Source organism: Orycteropus afer, unplaced genomic scaffold, assembly GCF_000298275.1.
Source record: "Orycteropus afer afer isolate SDZICR_OR568_19922 unplaced genomic scaffold, OryAfe1.0 scaffold00026, whole genome shotgun sequence".
NCBI lineage: Eukaryota > Metazoa > Chordata > Mammalia > Tubulidentata > Orycteropodidae > Orycteropus > Orycteropus afer.
Genome location: NW_006921613.1, coordinates 1,410,853 through 1,435,576, shown reverse-complemented (window position 1 = coordinate 1,435,576; position 24,724 = coordinate 1,410,853). Strand labels below are relative to the sequence as shown.

The 24,724-nt window shown below is 35.5% G+C and overlaps 1 protein-coding gene across 1 annotated transcript; it reads right to left on the bottom strand.

The window, feature by feature from the left end:
- Positions 1–140: 140 nt before the first annotated feature.
- CCPG1 (cell cycle progression 1) lies at positions 141–24,460 on the bottom strand. Its single transcript, XM_042783684.1, has 9 exons — positions 24,401–24,460; positions 21,062–21,182; positions 19,610–19,686; positions 18,410–18,614; positions 16,233–16,328; positions 14,255–14,509; positions 6,567–6,688; positions 2,800–4,205; positions 141–330 (listed from the first exon to the last, which is right to left on the bottom strand). The coding sequence occupies exons 1-9, from the start codon at positions 24,458–24,460 to the stop codon at positions 141–143; spliced, it is 2,532 nt and encodes an 843-aa protein (XP_042639618.1).
- Between the last annotated feature and the right edge of the window lie 264 nt (positions 24,461–24,724).

Sequence of the window (24,724 nt, the reverse complement as noted above, 5' to 3'; positions counted from 1 at the left end):
AATAGTATAATGTCATCAAACTGATACTTAGCAATGAAAAAAGGGCATTGTCATCTTGATCATTTCATCTTACTTAAACACCAAACGTTGTAGAAAGCATCTGTTCTCTTACAGTTTTTAATCTAACTTAATCATGATGGTCAATATTTAGGATCAAAAGGTAACTGCACCAATTCTATTTCCAGATTTGCCATGTGTCTTCCATTAGTGCGACCATGTTTATGCCATTTACCTTCCCTTTTATAAGGCTGTGGCTGAGGGTGCTTCTGCTCTTGTTTTCGATGCCTGGAGCTTTCAATATTTACCATACGTTGCTTTTTATCAGGTCGACTGAAAGCAGTAAACACATTTTTCATCTATGTTAGAGTTAAATTTATTTAAATTAGAAACAAGTTTAATTTTTTTCCATTAATTTACTATCTGAACACTCTGAAAAAAGATGTTATTCTGAAATATAACACTATTAATGTAATGTATATTAAAAAAATAGTGACTAGTAACATTTACTATGTAATTAAAAAGTAAACAAATAATGTAACTGTTGGCAAAAAGCGGAAACGTTCAACAGGTAACATAAAATGTGACAATAAAATAATGAGATGTCTTTCCTTTTTTCTTCCTTTCCTGTAAAAATCCCTCTCCATTGGCTTCACCCCTCAAAAGAAATTGGTACGTATCACCTCGTACAAACAAAAGTTTCTGGCCAGCTTTTCTCATATCTAAGGTTCACAAGTAATGTCTGCATTTATTGCTTTCCTCAATCTCTCTATATAATCAAGCTTCTGTCACTAGTTGACTGAAACAATTCATATTGCCATTCACAGCCACCCCCCAATTCCCAAGCTACAAAACATTTTTTTGTTTTTTTAAAGCATTTGACATATTTGAATATTCCTTTTACATGAGATGATCTGATTTTCATGTCATTCTGTCTGGTCTCATGCTTTTCAACCTTCTCTACAACTCTATAGATATTAGTGTTCCTCAAGAGTCTAGCCCAGACTACAGGAATGCACATATGCAAAGAGAGTTCTACACCCATACATTAATGGCCAACTAATCCTTCTTGACTTGAACATCAAGCAGCTATCTCCAGCCTTGGGTAGCACAAACAGTTAAGCATGGAATACTAACCAAAAGATTGGAGATTCAAACTCACCCAGAGGTGCTTTGGAAAAATGGTCTGGTGATCTGCTTCTACAAGATCAGTCATGAAAACCCCATGGAGTACAGTTCAACCTTGACACACATGGGGTCACTATCAGTCGGAATCCACTCAACTGCAACTGGATGGCACCTCCAAGCACAATTTTCATCTCCAGTTCCCCTGGTCCAAAACTTTTTCCTGGTATTCTATATCTTGGTAATGGTATCACTTTATATATATATATATATATATATACACACACACAACTAGTAACCCAATTAAAAAATCTGGACGTTATTGTCCCTTTCTACTTTCACAAAAAATACCACCAGTTTTACTATCTGTATTCAAATTTGTCTCATCCTTTCATCCCTACAACTATTATCCTAGTTCAGACACTACACAGCATATGTCTGATTGTTTCAAATACCTTGTTTTCTACCATTACCCCTTTATAATAATCCATCCTCCAAGGCTGTTGCCAGTGATCTAACATCTTACTCCACCCACCTCAGAACTCTTCAGAGGTTCTCCATGTACTACAGGACAAATCCTTTAATATAAAATGGGGCTCTTCATGATCTAATTCTATTCACACACAGCCCCCCCAGCACTACCCTGTTTCTTGAAATGGCCTGTCTTCCCATCTCCAAATCTTTGCAAATGCAGTGCCCTTTGGAATGAACTTCCATAATATGGTTGGCAAGTTTGCATTTATCCTTCAAAAGTTAGTGTTTAAAAATTTCAGCTCAAAGGCTACCTCACTCATCTCAAACATCTTCAGACTGACTGAGGCCATCATATACATACCTACATACCTTCCTTTTCTCTCTTTGTGTATTATCTGTTTGCCTAACTCTCCACTAGCTTGTGAGCTCCTTCACAATAAGAATTTTCATTTTTCCTCAGGATATCCTCATGGGGCTTTGCTTATTAAAGGCACAAGATACTCAATGACTAAAGACACCAGAATCAAGTCTCATTATTTTACAGACACATTACATTTATTCAAAAAGGTAAGTTTTATGTTACAGAGTAAAGCTGATAAGCAATGGATAAAAATTATTTTTTAAAAGTCATATATAGGAAGCACACACATTAGAACTTATGGCTTGCTAAGTTTGCCTCTTTATCAAAAATAATTCTGTAATTAAATGTATAAAATACCATAATTAAGTTGGTAAATAGAATGGACAAATGAAAAAAGTGGGGTATATTAGAATTGTTATACAGCAGGCTCTTCTGAATTCAGGGTGAAATTGGTGTTGTTTACTCTTAGCTTCCCAAGGTTAGCATATAAATAAAAGCACAATTAAAAACACTTTCACTTAAGGTGATTATCTTTTCATATAAAGTATACTAAAAGGAAACAAAATAGGCTAAAAAGAATTTAATAAATACATATTCTCCTTAACTGATTTAAGTCAGGAATTAAATCATTTGCCCAAGTCAAACCGATTGTTATGTGAAATTTTCACTTTGTAATAGCTATAATTTTTAATTACATCTTTTTTTTCCCTAAATTCTCAACATCAATAAAGTATGTCTTTTACAAATAGTATCCTTCCAAGCAACTATACCGAATGAGAAAAATCTATCCAAACTGTAGATGTCAGAAACTATTATGATAACATGGTGCTATGTAAACCGACCTGGGTCCATATGGAGGGGACAAAGTGTCACCAAGGAAGTGTCTATATATATATCCGTCCAAATTCTCAAACACTCCATCATTATTTACTTGATATTCCTTCATGGCTTTAAGATAATCTTTAACATCATTAACAAAGTCAACGAAGAGCTTCTGATCATGTATAAAGACACCATTTAGGAAAAACTTATTGATGAATTGATCAAGTTCTTTCCAGTGATGGAAACCATCCAGTTCTTCTAATAAGAATCTTAGTATTAACTGTCTAAATTCATCTATCCTTACAGGATTCAACACTACATTAAAAAGGCTAAGGGATTCCTGTCGAGCACAGTCAAATACATCGGAACAACCTTTTCTCAATGAACGATAATTTTCACAGTCACGCTCAGCACTACATTTCTGTGAATTTGCATTTATTCCGAATCTCTCAAAGTGAACTGGCTTTTCCTTCCTTCCCTCTCTCTGCACAGTAGGGCCTCTACTATTCTGGTTTTGTGTAGCTGTCTTATATTGTGGATGTAAGTATTCACGATAAACTGTTCTTGTCCTTTTAGCTGCTGCTTCTTTTGTAGCGCCAAATCTTTTATTCCCTTTTTCATCAAAGATATTCTTGGTAGTATCTTTGAAATGTCTGAAAGTAGATTTAACTGAATCTGAGAATTTTTTCAGATTTTCCTTCACAGCTTCTTTAGCCTGTTTAATTTTTTCTTTATGATGCCTTACAAACTCCTTGGTTGAATTTTTCATTGCATCAAATGTTTCCTTAACTGAACCCAAAAATGTTTCCTTTGACTTATTTTTAGCCCTGTGGTTTCCTCTGCCTCCTTTCTTTTTTCCATCACTTTCCTGTTTTCCATTTTGATCTTTTGCCTCAATATACAGTCTTTCCCACAAATCAGAACGCTGTTGTTCAAAGTTCAGCTTCCGCTCCAGCTCCGTAAGTCTTCCCCGTAAAGTTTCTATTTCCTTTTTCTCAGTCAGTACATTGAGAGAGTCTTGATTGCCATATGACTGACTAGTGCTTAACTGCTGGAGTTCTACCCTTAAGGCAATGGTTAATAGTCTCTCTCTGTCCAGTTCGCTCTTTAGCATCTTTGCTTCTGCCAATAAAGTCTCCCTTTGATTAAGAAAGTTGTATGTCTTCTTCTTTTCCTCTTCCAAATGCTGCCTAAGTTTCTGATTTTCGGTAACTAATTCAGTACTTGTTCCTTTATTTTCCAATATCCTAATCTGTTCTCTTAGTTTCCTTAACTCTTCCTGTAAAGAACACAAGGCTTTTTCTTCTTTCTCCAGAGATATTTTTAAATACTCATTTTCTGTAGCAAGGTTCTTCTTTTGAGTTTCAAAGGACATTTTCTCTTCTTCAGTAAGGGTCCAACACCTTGCAAGGTTTTCCTTCAATGACTATTTTGTAAAAGGGAAGAAATAAAAATATCAAGTGCTTTAAAAACTAAATTTAAACCAAAATTTACAAAAATATCCCATAAACTTTACTATCTTTATTTCAGAAAAAGCTATTCTTTGGGTAGTATTTTCAGTACTATAAAAATTGGAAATTACAAATATCATATGCAAGAACATGCACAGCAGAGAGCCACAATACACTAAGAAGAAGAGCATGGCAGAAGAATAATTGTTGTTATGTGCTGTCAAGTCAGACCCCACTCATAGTGACCCCTCCTTGGGTTTCCAAGGCAGTATCACTATGGAAGTAGATTGCCCCATCTTCCTTCTGAGGAGTGGCTGGTGGGTTTGAACCACCAGCCTTCTGGTTAGCAGTCAAGTGCCTTAGGCACTACGCTACCAAAGCTCCAATAGAAGAATTAGAGATAAGGAAAAGTTAGCTAGGTTGGGTTTATCCCTAACATGATTTTTTGAAAGAGACCATAAGAAATCTTTTCTAGTTTGGGGGCCTGTTTACAAGTCAGGATAAATGAGTATATAGTCTTTTTATCTTTTGACTGTAAGATTCCATCTTTCCTGAAAAGGCTTCTGGAGAATTTAGGCAGGACTTAAGGTTTTCCAATGCTTGGGTCAAGGAGATTATCTTTTATTAAAAGTAAAATTAGCCAGAGCTGGCTTTAGGCCTCAAAATTTTTTTTGGGTAGTCACTGCACCCTTTGAAGAAATGTTTCAATAATCTTAGTCTTATTTTTAAAAGATCTTAGTCCTATGAAAGTGAACATTTCTAGGGTAAGTGCAGGTTAGGTCATAACAAGAACTATAAATGCTTTAGAGGACAGATTGAACGTCGGTAACACTATAACTAGTCTCCCCAGTTTCAAATGAACTTTTCAAGTGATTGTAACCCAGATTACCAGGTAACTCTGAAACATCACCCCACACAGAGAGAAATCATGTTCAATCAGGTGTATAGAATTTTAACTGCAGTTTAAAGTAGCCTTGACTGATCTTTCTTTGAACATGCCTTAGTAACAAGCATTACCAAAACCAATAGAAAATTAAACACTATGCTTCAATAGGTAATGATAACACCATAAATATTTGGATGTAGCATTATCTAGTCAGTTAAAATAGCTTAACATATAAATTTGTGAAATTACACTTAAATTTGGCTAATTTATCACAGATATTATGGTAATTTCATTTGAATCAGATTAGCAATATATAATTACAAAAACAAACCAAAAAAAAAAATTCTGTGAAAAATAACCATCTGAAATGGATGCTTCAGTCTCATTAATCTTCTGAGAAAAAATTTAAATTTAATATTTCATTATTGTCATTCCATCTGCTTTTCCTACATGAGAGAAAACAACAATTTCATCTACCCAACAGCAGGAAACTGTCAACTATAACAGGCTGATATAGCATCATTTTTAAATGCATAACCACAGGTAAGCCACAGAATAATGAAAGTACAACATTCCTCATCTGATAAATTCAATAACCATGGTGGAAAAGAAAAAAATGGCTACTCTTTTTAGAACATCCTGTGACCTAAATGGAGAAAAATGAACTATTTACAATTAACTTCACAGTACCTTCCTGAAAGAAATACTTAGGATGTCAAATGGGATTCTGTCTTCCCAAGCAATATAATCATAACCCCTAAGAGATCCATACACAAATTGTGAAGGAGATTTGGAAGCATGCAGGGGAAAAGAAACAGCTTAATTTTCTACCAAGAATTTTTTTTAACAATTTCTATAACCTTCTTGGAGAAGAACTAGATAAAACCAGATGTTTTGCTTATCCTTGTAAACCCATAAAGGTACTGGTTACTAGACAGAATGGGTAGTACAGCCCCACAGGAGCTAGGTGGATTTTAGGAAGGGAAGGATAAGATGTTACTCCTTCCATCAGAACTAACAAGAGACCAGAACAAAAGGGACAGGCTAACAATTCTGATCAAAGGAAAAGCTACAAACTCTCTTTTTTTCCCACTGACCAAAAATGTTTTGCTTAACTATGTAAAAATAGTATTAAATACAGCATAGTGGTTAGAAGTTCGGGCTCTGGAGTTAGATACTTGGAATCAAACCCAGCTCTTTCAGTTACATATCTTGGGGAAGCTGCTTAACCTTTCTCATCTATATAAGGAAGTTAATACTTGATTCACAGAGTTGTGATGAGAAATAAGAGAAATACTATATATATGATGCCCTTATGGTAGTAACTAAGGACACAGTAAGAACTCAGTAAATAATTACCAAATATGATTACTGACTTACTAATCTGCACTGTACTTGTATGTACACTTATTAGTTATCATAATTTTCTATATTTCTTATTTGGATGTACCTTATAATCTGTAAAAGACTCTTGTTCCTGTTGACATTGAGAAAGATAATCCTTCATGTCATTCAGTTCATCTTCATGTATCTTTCTGACCAACTGTTGATGCTTCTGAACCTGAATTGTGCCTAAAATGAAAAATTTCATTGGGTATAAAACAAACATTTTGATTACTGATGTTTTATAATATGTAACAAAACATTTAATTTTCATGCAATTCACATACTTAATTCAGACAGGATCTTTTCTTCAAAGTATTAGTATTTCACAGTTCTATAAAAATTCTGATTATATAAACTAAGAACGAATAAGTAAAAACTCATGGTATCATTCAAATGGCAGTGAATGTTAATTGTAATATAAATCAGACCAAATATGCTAATTTGTTTTACTCAGCATACCCTCAAGAACATTTAAGCAGTTCACTATCCTTTTAATTAAAACAAATAAGACACCCGTATTACTCTAACAAAGAAAACAATTTCACTGTAATGTATTCATCCTAACTGTGCCTACCGAATGCCTATTAAAAGCACTCTAGGTTTGGGGGGGGAGGAGATCTTTGAAGTAGTTAAGTGTTTCATCTTCTCTTCCACAGAGAAACAAACAACTATGTCTATTCAAAGATTAGAGTCAATAAGGAAAAAATGGAAATAAATGTTTTTCTCACTGTATTTTGCCTACATGATAGATACTTTTCCACACAAGTCCAAAAAAGTACAGCAGGGAAAATAATTGGCTAACTCTAACCACAATTCTCAAAGCCAAATCTTTATGAATTCTGCAGTGGTTAAGTCTGTACTTGTAAATACACTTCAAATTTCAAGTCAGGCTTCACATTACACCAGTCAAGTTGATACAACACTTCCTACTAACCTAAACAGAGTACAGCTATAAGTATAACTCAATTGGCTATCTCCTGCTCTGACCACTAGCCAACTTCCTGAAACTTTGGGTGAACCTGAGGTAAGTGGCAGAAAGTGCCCCTCATCTTTCATGATTGTACAAAGACATCAAAACTGGAGTACATTTGTCCCTATCCCAGCAGTGATAAAGATTCCTAAACGAGCTAGGATTCTCTGTATTTTCACCCTAAAAATCAAAATGTTTATTTGCCAAGACATGCTGTTTACATGCCACACTCCATGCTTCATGCATAAGTGCGTGGGGGGGGGGCACCACTTATCAAAAATGAGGCAAACTGCATTTGGCAACCTTCTTTTCTATCTACATACCATTATGTAAAGACATCACAGATTTTTGCAACATAAGGTATGATAGCTTACTATTTCTTCCCTTACTTCTAAGTTTTTTATTTCTTCCATACCTCTTGAAGTTAAGGATTCACTTGTCTTTCAACAGTCCAATTTATAAAAGCATAGGAAACTTAAGCTTATAACATTTCCATACCAAAGTGTAAAAACTGCTCAAAATTTTTCAAGTGTTTAAATTATCCATAGTTCCCAGAGTAACAGAAAACTTGTATTTCAAACTACCAATAGGATAAATACCTTTGCCCTCTGCAAAGTAACCCAACTATGTGTTGAGATCTGAATTCAAGGCACTATAACATATGCCTAATGATGGTCTTAATATGATCTTTTTCCCCTGCATTTTCAGCTACCTAACAGTAAAGTAGTACTACCTATTATGAATAGAATTATTTCCCCAAAAAGGTATGTTGAAGTCCTAACTCCTGTACCTGTGAATGCGACTTTGAGAAAACAGGGTGGTTCTTTGATGTTATCAGTTAACAAAATTAAAACTAGAGTATGGCAGGTCCAAATACCTTCTGAGTGATGTCCTATAAAAACGTATTTGCTGTTGTTGTTGTTATATGCCCCGACTCACAGCGACCCCTCCTTGGGTTTCCAAGGCAGTATCACCACAGAAGTGATACTGATTACCCCATCTTCCTTCCGAGGAGTGGCTGTGAGTTTGAACCGCCAGCCTTCTGGTTAGCAGTCAAGTGCCTTAGGCACTATGCTACCAGAGCTCTCCCATAAAAATGTATAGGAACACAAAAATCTGCCCAGGGCTACCAGAAGCTCTAAGAGATAGTTAAGGAAGAAGCTTCCTCTAGAGCAGACATAATAGCCAAGTTCTGCTGATGTCCTAAACCGAACCAAAACCAAACCCACCTATCATAGAGTTGATTCTGACTCACAGCAACCCCCGCAGGGTTTCTAAGGTGTTAAATCTTTACAGAAGTAGATTGCCCAGTCTTCCTTCTGCTGAGTGGCTGGTGGGTTTGAACCACCAACCTTCTGATTAGTAGTCAGATGCCTTAGGCACTGTACTACCAGAATTCCCCTCAATTCAGACTTCCAGCCTCCAGAACTGTGAGAAAATAAATTTCTATTATTTAAAGCCATACACTTTGTGGTATTTGGCTAAGGCAGTCTTAGGAAACCAAGATATGACCTTCCCCTTTGTTATCTCCATGTGCCTATCTTATTGCATTAACCTTCTGTCACAGTTTATGCTATCACTTATGCTAAAACTTATCATCTCCACCTCTCATCAGAGCTTCTAGTCAATATATACAGCTCCTGAAAATAAAAATTCAACTCCTGCCCTAACCATTAGAATAAAGATGAGTAGAAACAAATGAATGAAATTGAGCTCACCACCTATGTATAGCTCCCCCAACTCTAAAAGTAAAGTAGCTAGTACTGCCTGGAATTTAACAAACAAATCACTAATATCCTAAGTATTCAGCCTCAAAGTCCTGTTTGTCATTTTTCCTTCAGTGGCCCACATTTCAAACTTCTCTCCATCTCCACTATCACTTTCGTTGTTAAGGCTCTCATCACCAAATATTTAGATTACAAAACCTCCTAGCTGACTATTCTAGTTTTTTCCATACCACCTATCTCTCCATTCTTCTTTGGCTTTTCCTCTAAAAATCAAACCCTCCACTCAGATTCCAAGCTGTTTTACAATCTAACATCCCACCTATTCTACCCTTAAATATTATTGTTTCTAAATACTCATTCTGATGTAGGCTGGCAAGATTTTTCACTGTCCAAGTTCAGCTGAGTGACTCACTTTGATAGTATGTTTTTATTAATTATTATAAAGCAAATGACTGATTACAGAGGGTAATGACTGACTTCATGGGAGAAGATGGGAAATTCAAACCAGCTCAGTAAACAACTCCAAACAGTTTATATTAGTACCAGAATTAAGGGAAAATAAAAAGTGGTATCCTTTAGATAACCAAAACTCCAAACGCACTGCTGTCAAGTCAGATCCAACTCATAGTGACCCCTCCTTGGGTTTCCAAGGCAGTATCACTACAGAAGTAAATTACCCAACCTTCCTTCTGAGGAGTGGCTGGTGGATTTCAACCACCAGCCTTCTAGTTAGCACTCAAATGTCTTAGGCACTATGCCACCAGAGCTTCTATCCTTCAGATGCTTGTTGTTATATGCCATCGAGTCAGACCCAACTCATAGTGATCCCTCCTTGGGTTTCCGAGGCAGTACCACTACGGAAGTAGATTGCCCCATCTTCCTTCCAAGGAGTGGCTGGTGGGTTTGAACTGCCAGCCTTCTGGTTAGAAGTCAAGTACCTCAGGCACTACACTAGTGACCTTGAAAAGCTAGCATTAAGTTAAGTTTTGTATATATAGATCTACTTAATACTCTATCACACAAGCTTTTGATTTTCTGAAAAGCTACTATGAAAAAAACAAGTATATGAAAAGGTTTTATTAAATATAATCATTAAAGTATATTTCTCAAGTAACCAAAATCCTTGAATAGGGAAGTAATTTTTCAAGTTTTAAAACAATTTTCTCTAAATTTTTCTACAAAATACTCTAAGGTCATGCAATTGGTAAGGTTTTAATGCAGTTTGGATTGGATTAACAGTAAGTTACTAAGCAATTTTTGTTTTTTCAGTAAGAAAAAAAGATTAAAATAAGACCTTCTCCTTGGTTATCTTCATGTTTACCTGTAGAAGGGAAAAAAATCACACTCAAAAAACACTGATATATTTGCTCCAGCTAAATAGTAAACAAAATTTAATATATATTTCAAATTAAATCTCATTACAATAAACTTCAAGGGAGAATACAAATTGTAGTATCTCAATAGCAAATTCAAGTAGGCATCCACCAGGGTCTAAATAGTTATTAACATAATGTTAGATACAAGAAGAAACACATTTTACTGACACTAAACTAAGCAAGTATTGATTGTCTCTGAAGTTTACCATTACAGATGCTGAACATAAATATGTGTTTTCCACTAATCAGCATAGGATATAGCATTCAATACAGATTGAAGTCATTCTTCAATCTTCACATTCATATTTTTGCAGTAACTGGTCATGTTACAGATATCTGCATGTACCTACAACATAAAGGGTAAGCCAAGATGGTATACAGTTGGCATGACTATTAGGTATGATGCAAATGTGGAAATTTTATTCATTATCTAGATTCCCTGCTATTAATCTTTAAAGACACCTGATGCATTTAACCTAAGCAACTTGAAATTATTAAATTCAACTTCAGTAATAATTATCAACTGATTAATGACCATTAGCATGATATCTAGGTCTGGTAATTGCAGAGTAATAGCAAGGGAGATTAGGCTTCTATTCTACTAGATCCTATGTTACTAATTAGATTTAAAAAATGTAAATAGTGTAAGGGACTACGGATGGCAAGTGATGGCCACATTTTGGCCAGTGAAAGGCCAGAGACATACGTTTCTATGTAGTTATACTGCCTAGCACAGAGCAGGTATTCTATAAAAAGAAAAATAAATACTGACTGAATAAATAAACAAATGGGCACTGTATGAAACTATAAAATGAAAATTTCAAGAAATTTACTCCCCCAACAGTCCTATAAGTTTATGTGTATGATCTGAATTCCAGGTGTATAGTAGAGCTGACAAGAGGCAAGGTGGTAGTCACTGCTTGGTCATAGCCAGCTACCCAGAGGGACTGAGTAGTTGAACCTGTGGGCTTGGGACCAGAGTCACAGGGGACATCAAGCTCAATTGGCATAACATACTATACAAAACATTGTTCTACCTCCTACTTTGGCAAGTAGCGACTGGGATCTTAAAAGCTTGCAAGCTGCCATCTAGATGCAACAATGGGTCTCTCCTCATCCAGAGCAAAGAAGAATGAAGAAAACCAAAAATTCATGGATACAATCAGTCCTAGTGACTGATACACCATCCAATCTGCAGCCTATACAACTATGAGACCAGAAGAACTAGATGGTGCCCGGCTACCAATGTCAACCACTTGGAAGGGGATCTACGTAGGAAATCCTGGATAGAGAGGGAGAACAATGGGGACAAAAGTCAAAATCATTTGGGGAAAAAAAAAGGGGAGGGTGGACCAGGTTTGCTGGACCGATAGAGCCTGGTGGAATCACTGAGACTGTGGCCTCTAGATGCCCGTCAGGTCTGGAATTGAACCCACACCTCTGTGGTTTCCAGCCAAGCAAAAGACAGGCATATGAGTTGAACATTTACCTGAGGTAGATACACTCCTTGGAGAGAACAAGCATGGGAGAAAGAAGGGCTGCTTATGCACCAGGAGACAGCTCAGGGGGCAATAGAGCATGGAGGGATGGACACAGGGAAGAGGTAATTATGGGGAGGAAGTGGGAGGGGAGCTGTTGCATTGTGTAAATTGTGGTCAGTGTAATGAGACAAAGTGTATGTGAACTGCTGTATGGAAAGTGAATTTGCTCTGCAAATTTTCACCCAAATCACAATAATAAAAAAGAAAGAAAGAAATTTACTCCCCTCAAATAATATTAAAGTACTAATACTTAAATAATATGTTTCAATAAACAACCTCACCAGGTGGGCTTTGCTAATTCTTTGCACAGAAACAGGGTTAGGTAGTACAGCAATCTATACACTGTATAAGAAATAAAAAAAAGAGTAGTGCCTACGTAACTGCTACCCTGTAAATCAGTAAAAGCAAAGCTTATTAACTGTTCATTTTACATATATAATTACATACAGAAGTTAATTACAACAGGCTCTTTACTGAATATATACTAAATAAGTCTCTGTTAGCACAACCAATTTTTGTTACAAGGAAGGAGCAAAAGAGGAATATTCAGAAAGCTAAACTGTAGATTAGACAGACAAAAAACCTAAAGGAAGCTAAGATAAGGCAAACTAAAATTTGTGAAGTTGACAAAATCTTAGACTATTTCTTTTCAGTTGTTTTTTTCCTACAAAATTCCTAAAGAACAAAAAGTATGAATGTTTAGTTCTCAAACCCTTCTGTCTTTGTTCAAATATATTCCTCAAATAAGAGATTCAATAGAAGCTCCGAAGTGAAAAGTTATACCACATGGAATTCTTTTTTAAGAACTGGAATTAGTAAGATTATCAATATATGTAAACACTAACAAGTATAATACCAAGCAAACTGTGAGGCTAAACTACAAAACAAATGAATTAATTCACACAAATCATGGAAGCAGCAATTGATGTCACAAAATATGATGCTTGCATGAAACCTGAAAGTAGAAATTAGAGAGACTAATTGTGACCATTTCAAATGTAAGCATTTCAAGTGGACCTCAATTTCCTTAATAAGGATCGTTTGGTCATAGTTTGTGGTTCTGAAATGGATTTGTCTCATGGTAAGCATTTCAGATTTTTAATCTTTCATCTTTTTATTTTAAAAAAGCCATAAACACATTGCAGTGTAGTAAATTACTGTGTGGCTTTTCTACCCATAAGTCTTTGTAAACTCCAAGGTGGGATTTGCTATGAGCAACTGAGGAGCTCCTGATTGCTGAAGGTGTCCACCTGGAGTATTTCTGTTGGGGTGGCACAAAACAATGTTGTGGGAGGTGCCCACTCTCTCTCAGGTGCTTAGAGTTCTGATGCTATAATTGGCTAGTTTGACCCCCTGTGGGCTCTAAAGGAGGCCTCCTAGAGGCAGAACTCTGACTGCTGGTGGAGGAGACGTGCTGCTGAAAGAGACACGCACCCCTGAAAGAGACACGTGCTGCTGGGAAAGAGACGCAAGAGACACACATTGCTGAGTGAGACACCAAGGGACCGACACTGCTGGGAAAGAGACTGTGAGAGACTGTTTGCTGAGGGACAGTGGGCTGGGAGAGAAACTGAGCATTCTTCCTGAACTTGAGTTGTAGCCTGGTGCTTCCCTAATAAACCCCGTAATCCGTGAGTTCTGTGTGGCCACTGCAGTGAATTATCGAACCCAGAGGAGAGGTGGTGGGTGCTTTGGGAGGAACGGTTGGTGAAAGGGCTGGAGGGAGGCAGCATGTCTGGCCTTGTAGGAATAGGCCTTGGGTTACTGCTGGTAATCCTGTCTTCCCCTTGTAGGGTTAGAGGAGGTCGGAACATGTGGCCTCCTTGCCATTTTTGTACACATGTATTAAATAATCCTTATATTTCTAAAAGAAATAACTACTGCCTCATATAACTGAAAACCACTTTGTGAGACAGGAAACACTATCACCATTTTCCAATAAGAAAACTGAGGTTCAAACAAGTTGTGAGTTTTCCAAGGTCATATATTAATGATAGCACTGAAAACAGATCCCAGAATTCCTCATTCAGAGGCATCTACATGGGATTTGCTATGAGTCAGGATCAACTTGACAGCACACAACAACAGAGGTTTCTACATTATGCTGTCACATCATGTATAAATTTTCAAATACTTACCATAGAAATGTCCAAATCCCATGCTGACTGCAATCACTAAAGCAAGTATAACACATTTATTAAGACCACTACTGAATTGGCGTTTATGCAAGTTCTCCTTGGAAGGCTCAGTTTCTTGTTCAGCAGGCAGTCGCTCTTCAGATTCTGAACTAGAAACAGTCTTCTTCCTAGCACGGCGTCGTCTAAAAGCAGGACTGGGCTGATGACTGGTTTCATCACTACTTGATTCATCATCACCAGGTTGAGATGAAAATACTATTTTAAAAAGAAAAACGTGGCTATTTAAGTATTAAATTAAAAAAAACTTTCCCAGTAAATATGATTTAGAACTAACACCATCCCTACATGCCCGTTTACATGAGACAGCCCCCCCAAAAATATAAACACACCACAAAAACATAAATATTCAAGTTCATCAACATAAAACCAAAACATAAATGATTTCAACTGTGACACACAAGAATCTCTCATCATATTCTGGGCCTTTGAGGGTCTATCTAGTTTTTCACTCCCTTTGTAGTTTACACCATTAGAAAAACATTCATTCTTGTAGCTTATTAAATTTCAGTGCTATTAAACTATAAACAAGTACTATGTCAGTAAGGAAAATAAACTTTCAATTGCAAACAGAGGTCATTTAAACTCAACTGTTTAGGAAAGTACAAAAGCAGTTTCTGTGAATTACGAAGTATAATAAATATCAAAAGTCATCCTTGGGATTATTTGTTCTCTAGTTTCACTGCCATTCTATTTGCCCATGATCCCTTTCAAAAGCACTGTAAGTTTAACATAGGTTTCCAGAAGTCAGATGAGCCCTTCCCTTCAACTGCCACTCTTACTAGAAGGTTATTAATTTTACCCTCTAGTAAATATGTCAGCATGAGGAAGTGACACAACAGCTATCTCCGATATTAAGGACTAGTCTGGTGTTGCTGTTTTATGAAAAGAATAGTAAAGAATAGCAAATCGGGGAAAAAAAAATCCACAAGAAATCTCAAGTCCTAGGAACATACCTGCTGGAAAAATCACCTTCATTTTTTCTAAATACATTATTTCTTAACACTGTCCCATATTAGATCATTCAGTACTGATTTCCACAGGCCAGTTAGAAGAAAAGAAAAAGCACTAAAACTAAGGACAAATTGTGAACTTGAATTTGATACAAAGAGCTCTAAACAAACATTCAAGCCTCCAAAGAGTAAAAGTAAAACAGTTTTTCAAAACACAGGATTATCCATGCCACAGGAAAGCTCGTGATTTGGGTTAGGCAATACTTTTTAAAGATGAGTCATGGAGGATTCAGTTAACTTTCACACTTACAACAACAAACACAAAGACAGAAGGCACTACTGAATGAATCAATATTCCTAATATTTAGTAATACAGGTGCCACTGAGAGATCTTTTGGTCATGACCCTTATGCCCATCATGTTTATCTGGTTATTCTTGATCACTAGTTTTTCCAAGATGTCGATGCCTCAGCTGTGAGGTTATATTTCTTGGACAAAGAGAAAGAAAGGAAGACTTAAACAAAGCATTACATAATACAAAGGCATTCAAGATCAAGGCTGGAGTATTTAAATCAGATTTTCTGACATAAGTAAAAGTAAAAACAGTCAATATTCTTTAAATTTTCAATTCCACATTTACATATTACCTTTATTATATAAGTAATAAGTCTAACCCACATTAATAAACTCACATCTTACATAATGCTTCCATCTTTTTTAACCCATACATATGATAGCTGAAATATTTTTCTTTAAACTTCTTTTAAAGTTTAATTTGGTCCATAGTCCAAGATGCAAGCAAGGCAAAGGCATGCAATAAGCTTAGCCAGCTTTTTCACAAGATCAATTTTTAACACCTGTTTAGAGTATGACAGATGACAACAGGTATCTTTAAAGCGCTAAGTAAATAGTAAATGTGACTAGGCACACTCAGCTCTAGAGAAGCTGATTAGATTTAGTCACACCACCTTGGAAAGCGAGTTGGCTAGGAACATGGTGTTTCAGCTGATCATCCCATCCCCTTATGCATTCAGGAATCTTCCACAGCTTCTCCCACCACCTTTCTTTTGTGAATAAACAGGAAAAAAGATGTATAAAGCTTTATTATAAGGAATAAAATGGGAAAAAAGAACTAACAATACTTCTTTTAAATACAACTAACATTTTTATCTGTGCTACACCATTATCTAATAATCATGCCCTTTTTATTAACATAATACAAATTTTTCTATGACTACCAATTCTGTTTTCTTGGGGGTAGAGAGGGTCATTACAAGAGGGAGTTGGAAGTATTCTTAATTCAATAAAATGTGCACTGCCACAGAATCTAATTTCATAGAAAGAAAAACTGAAGTTGAAAACCTATAGATGGAGAAGGGAAAGGAGAAAACAAAATAACTAAGCAATGTGCAGCATGAAATTTTAAAAAACCAAGGGGTAAAAACAAGGATAAGGAACAGAAAACAAAAAACTATTGTCAATTGGTATAAACAGTATTTTCAACAAAGTCCAAAATTTCACCTTTGATTATTTAAAAAAAATTTCTTATTGAAACACTTCTTAGAGAGGGATAAAAAAATAAACCTAAAAAGTTTTCCCCTTAACTGCATCTCCAGTATTGCCCCATGAAGTCCAGTTCAAAAAGGAGATAAAAGCTAGAAATGGCTTTAAAGTGTCCAAGTTCCTAAGAAATTAACAGTACGTTTCTTAAATGTCTGTTTAGACCCTTTCGTATTCCTCTTGCTGCAATCTGACTATCTTTTTTTGGTTCTGACCCACAGTCTCAAACTAGAACCTATAGCTTTTAAAACAAGAAAAAAGACTACTTGAATATACAGCATAAATCCTGACTTAAATAATAATAAGTAATAATAATAAAATGTGATGACCATAAATGATTCTAAAATCAATTCTGTTAAGCCTTCATAAATAAATGTACTATGTATGCTATTCTGGCCAAGGCTGAAGTTTACCTCAGACTACTAAAAAAGCCATATGAGTTATTTGAATAAGCGCTTATTTATAGACAAATTAGTGATACATTAACTGAAAGAAACCAAAAAACTGTTCATTAAATGAGATAGGTAAGAATCTCCACTTGACATTTTCAGTTTAAAAAGGAATGACAAAAATGCCAACTTGTCTGATTCTGGATGCCAATTGTAAATATTAAAGAATGAAAAACTCTTTAAAAATTACCTGAAATATCTATCAGCACACACTAGATTTTCCTATCTTTCTGTCAAATTAGAAAATTCTTGGAATCATTAGCAGTTTTCTGAGATGTTGTTCCTGTTAATTCACCGTTAAGTTTTAAGTGTGGGTTAATTACACGTCTATGACTTATGAAATTTTCCAGGAACTATATTTATATAAGGAGCTCTGGTGGTGTAGTACCTAAGGCACTTGACTGCTAACCATAAGGCTGGCGGTTCAAACCCACCAGCCACTACACTGAAGGAAGATGGGGCAATCTACTTCCATAGTGATACTGCCTTGAAAACTCAAGGAGGGGTCGCTATGAGTTGGATCTGACTTCACAGCAGTGAGTTTATTTTTTGTTGGTATATTTATATATGTACTTATCTGAACATTTTTATCACCTGGAAATTACATATACCTAAAATTGAGCCAAATAACTATGGAAGGTAATTAGCTCAGCAACTCACACTTTAACCTTCAAATGATTTTGTCTAAACAATGGGCACTAACTGCATTATAAATGAAACTTATAATAGGTGCGTTTTCATACCACAATCTAAAAGAAAAGATCCAAAGGTTACCAGGTTTGGGATACTGCAATAAAGCCTGTTCCTTGAATCTCATTTGGCACAAGGTAGGCACTCAATAAATGTATGTTGAATGACTAAATACAGAGTGTGTTTTAAAGACTTCAATATTCTTGTCTTTTACTTAATAATAAAAGATGGTATTTATGGTTATAGTAAAGGACTGATAATGTTCTATGGTCTAGGCCCCAGAGTCTAAGAAATCACTAGATAAAACAAATTTTACAAAACAATTTGTCTTTTATCCAAAAATATTCAAAATTTGAGATTTAGGGTTAGATAACAAGCCATTAAATAAAATGTGGTTATAAAAAAGCCCATGTTTCTTATCAGTGCACTCTTTATACAGTGCTTACCAATTTCCGGCTGACAGAATGTGTACTGGCTGCTAGAGGAAGAGCCCATGTTGAAGTCTTCCGGGCTCTGTGCTTCTTTAACAATCGTAGCTTCTTCTTGAGTTCCACTTTCTTCTAACTTAGGTGGCTCAAGGGTAACGATATCAGAATCATCACTGACAGTTCCAAAATAGACATTGTCTTCAGGTAACCTTTCTTCCTCTGCCTGAAGAATTATTATAATTTTAGAAACAATAAATACAACAATTCTTCAAGGGCTTTTTATTTTTTATGCAGCCCAAAATGTTATGATAGCTTGAGGTCAAAGTAGAAGATATAGCACCCACCTAACATAGAATGATTAAGGAGTTCTGGTGGCACAGTGGTTTAAGCATTCCGCTGCTAACCAAAAGGTCAATGGTTCAAACCCACCAGCCGCTCCGTGGGAGAAAGGTAAGGCAGTCTGCTTCCGTAAAGATTTTTATAGCCTTGGAAACCCTACGGAGGCAGTTCTACTCTGCCCTATAGGGTTGCTATGAGTCAGAATAGACTCCATGGCAGTGGGTTTTTTTTTTTTTTAAGGGAAGGATTATGCAGAGTAGGCTCATCTTTTAGCTTGAAAACACCACCAAATCCCTTGGCAAATCTAAGTATGAGACCAGGTTGTATGTTTTGCTACTGAGCTATGGAAGCTGAGCACCCACCATTGTTCCCCACTGAACACAAAAAAGAAAAAGTTCATTTCTCTCATCAGTTTCATGTGTTTATTTAAGCAGAACTCTTCAGTCTGGGAAATTTTTCTGCTTATATGTGTAATAAACTTCAACACCTATACCATGTAAAGGTCATCTGGCTAGCTAGCTAGCCTAATCAAGAGGTCAAGTAAAACTCCAAATGGCAAGATTTAATTATTCTCAAATTTAAAAACTAACTTTCATTTTAGATATGAACCCTAACAGCTTAATTTCCCAACGTAATTCAAGAATGTAACCCACTTCTAAGAAATCACTTTCTAAATAAAACACATCTAACTTAATCTGGAGTCAAAATAGAGGTTAACTTTAACCTTAACGCTGACCAATTTGTGGAATCTCAAAATTTTCAATAGAAGATGTTTATAATGCAAATAGGAATAGAATGCACAAGTAGAAATCAAGGCTTTACTGTATTCTCTGAAGAATGCTGTTTATCATACATCTATAAAGTAAAACAGAAGCTTACCTCAAGTGCTGACCTGGTTTCTTCCATAGCTGCATAAGCAGTTTCTCCCAACAACATTGTACAGTTTTCACTGTTTTCTGATATAGAACAAAGAATAAATCAGTTATTTCTTCATTTAAAACACTGTTGACTTTTTGTAGTCTATATATAATTATATGACTTCTTGTAGTCTATATATAATTATAATATAGGTAGGTAAAAATATATCCCTAATTTGTTAGTAGATTTAATTAAGTATCATACACATTTATGACAGTTACTGTACTATTGCTAAAAAGATCTCCATATTTCAAATATAATTATTTGAAATTGTCAGGGTATAATGTTAAATACTAAACTGAATTCAAGACTAACAATCAAATCAAAGCTATTAATTTAACAGCATTTAAAAGTATTAAAGGAAGTATAATATAAATTTATATACAAAAAGAACATAAACCAAATGATAATAGCAATTATCTCCAGATAAAAGAATCATAGGTGGTTTTGAATTTCTTTTGTTTATTACATATATACATATATCCGCTAATAGAATATTGACTATTGACTTATTTTGGAGCTAAGACTTCTCAGCAAAGGTAGACATGGGTCCAAGGACTCATAATTAAATACGGAAATTTTTTCATGTAAGAATATATAAATTTCTTGGGAGAGACCATCTATAGCTTTCAGATTCTCAAAGGAATCTCTGAGCCACAGTATTTGAGAATCACTGTTTAAATAAGAATAGTAATCAACATGGAGGCTGAAGGAAAAAAAAAATCAGTATACTCTATTCTATTTCTAGCCTCTACACATCCACTTAATCCTCCTGAATGAGAAAATGCTTTGTTTACTTTCATTTTAATTTAATCTTTTATAAAACTTAAGAATTTAAATATGAAGATAAAATATGCACTAATTAATTGGGAACCAATACTTCTCTATGGAATTTATGTGGGTCTCAAATCCCACAGGAAGCCTTTGTAACATTGATATAACACAGTATGTCAAATACCATTTATCACCTCTACTCAGAATACTCTAAAGCATGAGATAACTAAAGAGTTTAGTAAATCTCTCTTGCTAAATTAATAATTTTGTACATTACTAGTCTTAATACTAACAGTAACAAGTAAATATAAATTAAACTGCCAAAATAAATGCATGTTAAACCATATTAATAAATAGTATTTGATCAGTGGTTACACTTATGGCAGTTTCAGAGTATCTGAAAGCCCAAACACATATTATGGTTGCAAATCAACAAACTCCCTGGGCAGGTTGGTGCCACTGGGCACTGCAGGCCTAATCCACATTAAAATTCTAGTCCTTCAGTGAGTGACTTGTGCTGAGGTATCACTTAAATTAGCCAGAAAGGTTGCCCACCTGGAAATAAGATAAAATTCATGTCACCCACAGTACAACTTTGAAAAAAATTCATATTTTTAAAATTTAAATTTTTAATCTTACCTCCCTGCTCTAACTGCAGTACTTGTAGTTCTTCTTGCTCTAAAGATGAACATTCTGGATTAAGTTCCTGGCTGTCACTGGCGACACCATGTTCAGAATTTATCATCTCTATATCAGACCCCTAGAGAAAAAGTGATAATCACCAAGTTATTTGCCTATCAACTACTAGCAAGCTGGACTGGATTATATGTAGATGCTTCCATTATTTAAAGTCTCAGATGCTGCCATATTCCAAACGGACCAGGATGTTCAGTTTAGCCCCGCAAAAAGGCCTATAAGGAAACGGCAGACTTGAATCACAGGTTTCGATTCCAACTCAAGTCAGTCCCAAAAGTTGAATGCTCTGACTATATTCTATTTTATCTGATTAAGCAATAAATTAAACCCATCGGCTAAAAGTGTCTGAATCTAGCAAGCTATTTCTATTAATCTAAGGCCTATGGCATTTAGCTGCTAACCAGAAGGCTGGTGGTTCAAACCCACCAGGCACTCTGTGGAAGGAAGACTGGGCAATCTACTTCCGTAAAGATTTACCACCTTGGAAACCCAACAGGAGTTGCTATGGGATGGAATCAACTCTATGGCAGTGAGTTTGGTTTTTTTTTTTTTTTTTTAATATTTGTGGAACTACCACAAGCAAAGCATTCTTTAAGGATTTTGGAGTATAAAAAATTCAAATTCAAAATTCAAACTTATAGTCTATTCAGACACACAATCTACATACAAATAATTCACCACAGAATATATAGAATAACTATAGAATATATAGAATAACATACAAATACCTCACCATAGAATATATAATTGAAACTGTTTAAGGGTATGGATTAAAATGGAGGCATTGGGCTAATGCAGTGAACTTAAATTTTAAACCATCTTCCTTCTGAGGTTGTCCTTCCAATTTTGATTTCACAGTCTTTATTGGTGCAGTGCCTAAGGCATCTGACTGCTAACCAGAAGTCTGGCAGTTCAAACCCACCAGCCACTCCATGGAAGGAAGATGGGGCAATCTATTTCCATAAAGATTTACCACCTTGGAAACCCAATGGGGGATGCTATGAGTTGAAATAGACTCAACGGCAGTGGGTTTTTTTTTTTTTCTTTAATAGAATAGTGGCAATTAGAGATCTTAAGAGTTTCTCTTTTATTTTTCTTTATCTTAATTATCAAAACAAAGTTAACAACCACTAAGTTGATTCTGCTCCCCATCTTTTCTGTGGTCTAATTAATCCATAAAATCCAAACATGTGAGTTTTCCTGATACATGTAATTAAAACTGCAAAAACTAAAATAATTTATGGAAAAAGTGGCTTTTGAGTTAAGCCCTAAAGAGAACTCTAATTTTGGAAGTAATACTTTGGGGATGCACAGAAGATCAGTTATGTCCTAAACCAGAATAGTGGCAGGAAGAAAGGTAAAGAGCATACATACAAGAAGCATTACCAAGAAAGGGTATGACACGGTAACTAGCTACAGAGGAGGAGGGATACAAGTACAAAGAAGATCATTTACTGTATGACAATGATAACTCAAATACAGAAAGTGCTAATGACATACTTAGTAAGTGTTAGGGGTCTGCTGTTTGGTCCCACCCCAAAGATTCCCAAGTAAGACTCCTAGACTATTAATGATCACTGAAGGAGAAGCTGCTATGCGAGTTGATCTAAGCTTTGTAGAAAACAAGTTAAAAACAGAGAAATCACTTATAATTGGAAAAAAACAAAGAAAAAGTCCCCAGTCTCAATCGGTATAAAACCAAAAAAAAAAAAAAAAAAAAAACTGACTGCCGTGCAGTCGATTGACAGCGACTGCTTCCTTGCATTTTCAAGGCAGTATCTTTACAAAAGTAGACTGCCCAATCTTTCTTTCTTCTGAAGCGTGGCCGGTGGGTTTGAACCAACCGCCTTCTGGTTAGCAGTCAAATGCCCTAGGCACTAGCCACCAGAGCTCCCTTAATTGGTATAGTTGCTGTTAAATTTTAAACTTTTCATACAGAAAAAATAGTGTTTATTTTGTTAATGTAATATTTTATAACACATGACCAATAAACTGTGTAAACCTTAAATTATAAAAGTCATTCTAAAAATAATCATTTAAAAATTTTATTAATGAAGGAAAACAAGTGAGGCTTCAGTAATCCTAAAAACAAACAGGGAACCATAGATAAATCCATAAAAACTTTGAACAGGTATAGTTTTTATTGTTTCTGTTCATAAGTATTGATTGTTCTACACTGAACATACACTACCTGTATAAGAAAACAAACTAATGTTTATTATGCACTAATGGAGTTCCTGAGTGGCTCAAATGGTTATCTGACTATTAGCTAAAGGGTTGATTGTTCAAACCTACTCAGAGATGCCTTGCAAGACAGGCCTGGCCATGTGCTTCCCAAAGGCCACAGCTCTGAAAACATGGAGAAGTTCTACTCTGCACACATGGAGTCACCTTGAGTCTGAATTAACTCAACAATAACTAACAACAAGCCATGCAATATCATTCTTCTATAATAAAATTCATTTCATCATAGGTTCTACCCATAGTCCTTTTCCTGTCAAGTAATGCTGATAACATAATATAACATTAGTGGAGCACATGTTCTCCATGCGCCTTTCTGGTCTGCTCAAAGCAAGGCTTTGCTATTTTAAAGTTATGTAATCTTTGCCAAATTACTTTATCACCTTAAGCTTTAGTTTCTCAACTATAAAATGAGAAAGAAAATACTATCTACTACTAGAGTTGTTTTTAAAATTATGAAAGGTAAAGCAAAGGGCCTGACCCAAAATACTATAAAAACCAAACCTGTTGCCTTGGAGTTTTCCCAGTCACAGTGACCCTATAGGTCAGAGTAAAACTGTCCCATATGTTTTCTAAGGCTGTAAATCTTTTATGGAAGCAGACTGCCATATCTTTCTCCCATGGAGAAAGATTTGAACTGCTGACCTTTCAGTTCACAGTTGAGTGCTTTAGTCACTGTGCCACCAGGGACCTTTTGACCCACAATAAATCCTCAACATAATGTCTGCCTAATGTCTCAAAGCTGAGGAAAGCAATATACAATAATGTAGAAAATTTAGACCCATGGAAAGTTTTCAACAGTTAAGTTTAATATGTGTAGGAAAATGTCCAAGTTCCAGACAATGGAACTTGATGTTGAAATGCAGAAAAATATTAGCCTTCAAAGAACTCTAGGGAGCAATGTTCTATTCTGACACACATGGGGTCACCATGAATCTGAATCACGACAACTGTTTTTTTTCTGTTTCAAAGAACTCATATTTCACATTACCACTTTATACTTTAATATTACAATTACCTTATAAGTATTAAACAGCATACCTCATGATTGATGACAGTCCAACCACAAGATGAATCACTGTCACTGGAATTTTCAGACATTTTTCAGGTATCTACAAATACAAAAACATATTGACTTGTATGGAACATTAAAAATTCTATCAACAGAGTAAATGCTGTATGTGGCAAAGTATGAAAAATGGCTGACTGCCTTTCAGATGAAACAGAGACAACCCGCCCTTGATTTACCATACAGGACAAATACAATCAAACTTCTAACACAGAGATACCTTTCTGAGCTAACACAGTCTGGGCAGTCATAACACTAGAATGAAAAAGAAAAGGGTCTGAAAGAAAATGTTGAAT